Source organism: Helianthus annuus, chromosome 4 (assembly GCF_002127325.2).
Source record: "Helianthus annuus cultivar XRQ/B chromosome 4, HanXRQr2.0-SUNRISE, whole genome shotgun sequence".
NCBI classification, from domain to species: Eukaryota; Viridiplantae; Streptophyta; class Magnoliopsida; order Asterales; family Asteraceae; genus Helianthus; species Helianthus annuus.
In genome coordinates, this window is record NC_035436.2 from 193,989,693 (window position 1) to 193,992,886 (window position 3,194).

General features: G+C 38.9%; 1 protein-coding gene across 1 annotated transcript; it reads left to right on the forward strand.

Annotated features, from left to right (window-relative positions):
- Positions 1 to 549: 549 nt before the first annotated feature.
- Positions 550 to 2,830, forward strand: LOC110937702 (glyoxylate/hydroxypyruvate reductase HPR3). The gene is made up of 2 exons (XM_022180152.2): positions 550 to 1,128; positions 2,156 to 2,830. The coding sequence occupies exons 1-2, from the start codon at positions 649 to 651 to the stop codon at positions 2,681 to 2,683; spliced, it is 1,008 nt and encodes a 335-aa protein (XP_022035844.1). The 5' UTR covers positions 550 to 648; the 3' UTR covers positions 2,684 to 2,830.
- Positions 2,831 to 3,194: the final 364 nt, after the last annotated feature.

Genomic DNA, 3,194 nt, shown 5'->3' on the forward strand with positions numbered 1-3,194 from the left:
CTATTGAACAAAAAAAAACTATATTTATTGTAATACTCAATTGAAAAACCAAATTTAAAATAAAAGAGGCCCAATTTCAACTCCAAGCAATATGTAATTCGTAAATAATTTAGGCCGACATCATCATTCTAGCTAACTGTAACGTCGCATATGCTAACTTCGCTCAATGTTGTCACTGACTGACTAGGGAGAAATTTGAGGTTAAATTAGGAGAAATTATTGGTGTCACAATGGTTAGCGGCTATTTTTTTTTATAATGATATCTATATAAAATTTGAGGTTAAATTAGGAGAAATTATTCGGGAGAAATCATCGTTTGCCCTAAAACCCTAATTGATACCTTGAATCTTTGAATTTTGATATTATGCTTACGATTGAGACTTCCGATGTTTTCTTTATACCAATTCGAACGGGGCCTGCCTTTATAGTTTCTTAGGCCTCTAGAAACGTTGGAACGGCCTTGTATTCGGTTTTTACTCGAATGATCTTTAACGGTTTGGATCTGATTCGATTTTCGATCTAACCTGTTTAAAACCGAATATTAACATGCTCTATGGACCCGACCATGTCACAACATGGGTGTCAGAAAGTTGTGTTCTCTTATCTTCCACTCTATCACTAACCAATCATTGAGTTCTCTTTATCTTAATGGATCCAAAGCCACAGGACCACCAATCTCCGTCGTCAACACCCTCACAACTCCGGCAAGTACTCGTCCTCCGTCCGCCACCCGTCTTCACGGTCCACGAACAAGACTTCTCTAGCAAATTTCACATCCTCAAAGCATACGACTCACCCTTACCTACTCACGACTTCCTCCAGACCCATGCGCAATCTGTGAAAGCTGTCTTGTGCTCCGGCATAGGCCCAATCACAGCCGACGTGATACGCGACCTTCCGGCTCTAGAACTCGTTGTCACTGCCTCCACTGGTGTCAATCATATTGACATGGCCGAATGTCGTCGCCGTGGGATTGCTGTCACGAACACCGGAGATGTGTTTTCGGATGATGTAGCGGATGCCGCAGTAGGCCTGTTGATCGACGTTATGAGAAGAATTACTAGTGGTGATAGGTTTGTACGCGGTGGGCGTTGGGCGACTTCAGGGGAGTATACTCTTGGTTCAAAGGTAAGTTATCTAGCTACCATTAACTTTTAAGTAACCTTGTCGCTTTAAATTATCTTTAAAATTTTCATGTTACAAGTTTTTATTTTCATGTTAGACTATGGGAGGGGAAGACCCATGGGCATTGTGTGTCATGATGTGGTGGTTCAGTCAGCATATGTGTATTGTGGAGCATTATGTTAAAAGGGGTGTAGTGGGGATGTAGGCATGGATGGACATTATGTTAAAAGAGGTGTAATAGAATTAAATAAAAAAACATAAAAAATGCTATTGGTCAAACAAAAAGAAGAAGGCGTTTAAAAAAGCACGGTCCTCCATTTTTTTTTTTCAAAAAAAAAGCCCCCGAGGGCGGTCAGGCGGCGTTGTTGGGTGTTTTTTTGGGAAAAAACGTCAAAAAACCCAACTACGGGTGGTCTTAGAAGGAAAAAGCCAATTCATAAAGATTTGATTTGATTAGTTAGAGTTTTTGTCATAATGTTTACCACAACTAGGAGAAATGATTTGATTAGGTTGGATTTCTAATTCCTCTCTTGTCGAATATTATACTGGTTGGCCGTTGGCTCTCTCTCTTCACCTCTCATCCCCTTGTGTGACGACTTTATTTAGTTTTTTCTTCCTCTCATCCTATCCAATGGATGCATTGTACAAATAAGTTGATTACACATTATTTATTTTTCTCGTCGCTACAGTTAGAGCTCCGTTTACCATAGCTATGTCCTTAGGTTCGCTGCCTCCATTTGTTGCCACAAAGTTTTCTTACGTTTTGAGCATTTGATATCTTTCGCCACAACTATGTAGTGTATTAGATAAGATATCGGTTAGTTTCCATAACAACCTTCAGCATAATTAGACAATATGATTTGATTAGGTTTCCTTTGTAACTATCCCAGTTATACTCTTATAAATAATTGATCAGGTATACACAATTTACCACATTAACGAATTGATTTACTCTAAGACACTATTCAAATATACATGAACTAACCTTAAATAACTGACTGCTTTATGTTTTGATGTTATGGTTTTGAAGTTAGCCTGCAAAAGAGTTGGGATTGTTGGGCTTGGAAACATTGGATCTAGGGTTGCTACAAGACTAAAGGCCATGGGTTGTTTAGTCTCATACACCTCAAGGCAGGAAAAACACACTACACCGTTCACTTTTTATCCAAATATCCTCCAACTTGCTTTTAACTCTGATGCTTTGGTCATATGTTGTGCGTTGACCAACGAAACACGTCATATTATCAACAACAAAGTCATGATGGCCTTGGGAAAAAAAGGTATCATTGTGAACATTGCCCGTGGGGCTATCATTAACGAGGTGGAGTTAGTGAAGTGTTTGGTTGAAGGTGAAATTGGTGGTGCTGGTTTGGATGTTTTTGAAAACGAACCAAATGTGCCAAAAGAGTTGTTTGAATTGGATAATGTTGTTCTTTTGCCTCATAGAACAGCTTTCACCCAGGAATCATTCTATAACGCCGCTCAGATTTTAATAGGTAACTTGGAAGCATTTTTCACGAATAAACCCTTGCTTACTCTTGTCCCTAATGAGTTCTAGTCACACGGGTTGTACTTTATTGCCGAATTTCCCTATATTATATAGTGTTTATGATATCCATTTTAATCTATTTTACTAATGTGACTTTTCGTTTGTTTATAAATGCAATTCATCGATATTTTGTTTTTGAAAAAGTAAATTTCAGCACAATAGAGGTTCAATAAGCCACCAGTTCTAGGTTGAGCATTGCTAGAACCACTATATAATTTACCTAGCTACTCACAGATTCCTCCAAGCAAATGCCTGAACAGCTTGGCGCCAGTCCGATCACAGCCGCCATGCTAAAGGACCTCGACCTTCAAAATGGCGTAATACATATTATGCTTTATAAGTGTAACATATAAAACTAGTTGGTCACAACACATAGCAAGAGGATTAAGCCTACTTCTTGGGAGTTAAGGCTTAAAAGGACGTGTTGCAAATATAATGATCAAAACGATAAAAACGGTAACCCAACCTTTTATTCCTTCATTTGTAAGGGGGGCGGGGAACCAAGGTTAAGTGTCTTCGG